The sequence below is a fragment of the Entamoeba dispar genome, genomic scaffold (assembly GCF_000209125.1).
Source record: "Entamoeba dispar SAW760 scf_1105229460093 genomic scaffold, whole genome shotgun sequence".
Classification (NCBI taxonomy): Eukaryota; Evosea; order Mastigamoebida; family Endamoebidae; genus Entamoeba; species Entamoeba dispar.
In genome coordinates, this window is record NW_001854020.1 from 1 (window position 1) to 2,673 (window position 2,673).

The 2,673-nt window shown below is 16.6% G+C and overlaps 1 protein-coding gene across 1 annotated transcript, besides 12 other annotated features; it reads right to left on the reverse strand.

The window, feature by feature from the left end:
* Positions 1–68: 68 nt before the first annotated feature.
* Positions 69–238: a microsatellite.
* Positions 224–345: a microsatellite.
* Positions 346–430: 85 nt separating this feature from the next.
* Positions 431–588: a microsatellite.
* Positions 498–681: a microsatellite.
* A 24-nt stretch (positions 682–705) lies between these two features.
* Positions 706–791: a microsatellite.
* A 98-nt stretch (positions 792–889) lies between these two features.
* Positions 890–964: a sequence feature (AT_rich).
* A 115-nt stretch (positions 965–1,079) lies between these two features.
* Positions 1,080–1,381: a sequence feature (AT_rich).
* A 214-nt stretch (positions 1,382–1,595) lies between these two features.
* Positions 1,596–1,623: a sequence feature (AT_rich).
* Positions 1,624–1,819: 196 nt separating this feature from the next.
* Positions 1,820–1,879: a microsatellite.
* Positions 1,880–1,883: 4 nt separating this feature from the next.
* Positions 1,884–1,972: a sequence feature (AT_rich).
* Positions 1,973–2,146: 174 nt separating this feature from the next.
* Positions 2,147–2,528, reverse strand: EDI_071970 (uncharacterized protein; the record flags this gene model as incomplete). The annotated part of the gene is made up of 2 exons (XM_001736776.1): positions 2,147–2,239; positions 2,304–2,528. The coding sequence occupies 2 exons, from the start codon at positions 2,526–2,528 to the stop codon at positions 2,147–2,149; spliced, it is 318 nt and encodes a 105-aa protein (XP_001736828.1).
* Positions 2,203–2,248: a microsatellite.
* A 5-nt stretch (positions 2,529–2,533) lies between the features above and the next one.
* Positions 2,534–2,632: a sequence feature (AT_rich).
* Between the last annotated feature and the right edge of the window lie 41 nt (positions 2,633–2,673).

The following is a 2,673-nucleotide window of genomic DNA, read 5'->3' on the forward strand; positions in this document are numbered from 1 at the left end:
TTTTTCTATTTTTCATACTTCATTTTTTATCATTTGTATTTTCCATTGATTATTTCTCTCATTTGATTTATTATAACATTTAAAAACATATTATATTTAATTTTTAATCATTTCTAATTATATTCACTTATTTATATTATATTTTTCAATATTAATTTGTTTTAATATAATTTAATAATATATGATTTATATTGTTATTTTATGACATAATGACACATTGATAATATTTGATTATATTTCAATTTTGATTTTATTATTCAATTAATTATTGATTCTTCTTGTACTATTTTTCTTCTTCATATCTTTTTCTTTATATATCTACTCATTATTTTAATTATTATTTTTTATCTATCATATAGTTGTTAAAATCATTGTGATTTTAAACCATTTTTATTCTTTTTATTCATTTAAATAATAATGATAGAATGAATTCTTTATATATTTAATAATTATATTATTTGTTTTTTTTTCTATTTCTCTTCTTTCTCATATATCTCTTTATTTTTATTTATTTATTTTCTTTCCTCATGTTTCATAAAATATATTCATTATTCTATTTTCTTTTTATTTATTTATCTTATTTCATTTCATTCTCTATATTTGAATTATATTAATATTCTAATGAGTTTTATATCATATTCTACTCTAATTGATATTAATCAATCTTATTTATTTTCTTTTTTAACATATAATCTTACTCTACATATTTATTTCAATTTCATATTTAATTTAATTATTTCTTTTCTGATTATTTAAAATAATTTAATTAATTTCAATATTTACATTTGATTATAGATGATGAATATCTAAATAATGATATCATTTTTGTATTATTTGGTTTATATAATTTCTGTTTTTTTTTCATTACTTTGATTCATATTTTCATTTCATAATATTTATTATCTTCTTAATACATTCTTTAATATTATTCTTTAATTATTTGAATATTCATAAATATTTATATGAGTTATTTCATCAACTATTTATATTCATATCATTTGTTATTGTTATTTTCTAGATTCTAATTATTCAACATTTCTTTATATTAATTTCAATTCTTATTCATTTTATTGTATTTATTATTTTAATGTATTATTTCAATAATTTTTATTTACTAACTTCATATTATCAATATATAATACACATTTTACTCTTTTATCAAATATTTAATTTATTATAATACATATAAAAGAATATTCATTTAACAAATGAATAATAAAAATGACAGAATAAAAATGAAAGATACAATATTCAAATTTAATATATCCAATCATTTCTTTATAATTATATTTTATTTTTATTCTCTATTGACTGTTCATATTTTTTATTATGTTTTTTTTTTGTAAATTAAAATAATTTAATGTTATTATTAATTATTTATGTTTCATTTATTCATAGTCTTTCTTTATATCATAAAATATTTCTAAATATCTCTTTATTATACTTTTTATTTTTCATTCTTTCACTGCTCAACAATTCTTTTTTTCATTGTTATTGTAATTTATTTATTTGATAATTCTAAACTCATTTTGATTATTAATGTTAAAACTTTCATATTTACACTTAAACATGAAATTGATAATTCTCTGTTTTTGTTTTATTATCATTTTTTATATTAAAATTGTTCTTCATATTATCATTTGAATTTTCTTCTTGTTCTTCTATCTGTTCTTGAAATATATTACCAATTATTTCTCTGTTATTATGTAATTTATTCAAATAATATCATTATGTTGTGTTTATACTATATCTTTTCCAATTTGTGATTTCTTTTTACTGTTTTATCATCATCATCATCATCTTCTTCTTTGTTATTTTTAACAAACAAAAGAATAAATAATAAGAAAGAAAAGAATAAGAAAGAGAAATAAAAAAAGAACATCAATTATAATCAATTATCATTTATTTCTAATTCAAATTACATTATATTTCATTTGTTATTATTTTATTGTTTATTCATTATTATTTAAAACAATATCTTGTTATTCTTTCGTTCTTCCTTATTTCTTCTTTTCATCAGTATGTATAAAAACAACTGATCATATTTTACTAATAAGTGTTTGAATATCGAGTAATGTTAATCACGTACATTCACAAAAGCAATCATATATTATTTTATTAATTGATGTTGGTACAGTAACTGATGTCAGTGAACACAGTTATAAAAACATTCAGATTCAAGTGATTTAACTTCTGGTGGTATTGTATTTCCATATTTATCTCTATCTTTATTTATATTCTAATTTTTTTACAGATATTTCCTTCTCTTTTAAATATGTTGAATAATTAACTTTATATCATACTATTTCTTTAAATATTCTTCCATCATTAAATATTTCACCATACTTATTATAAATATGAAATGTTTCAATGTTAGGAAATAATCTTCTTGAATATGCATTTAAAGGAAATGGATTAAAATGAAATTGTTCCATATTTCCTTGAAATCTTTTAATTCTTATTTCTAAATTAATAAAGTCATTAAAATACGTTGATGTTATCACTACCTCATTATATCCTATTCTCATTATTGATTAATTATTTAATTATTCATTCTTCTTTTTATTTTAATTTGAACTTAAAATATTTTTAAGATTTCATTTGATTTTCTTTTTTTTAAATTAAAATAAAACGTAAAAAAAAGAAAGAGAAAGATAGAGAAATAAGAGATAA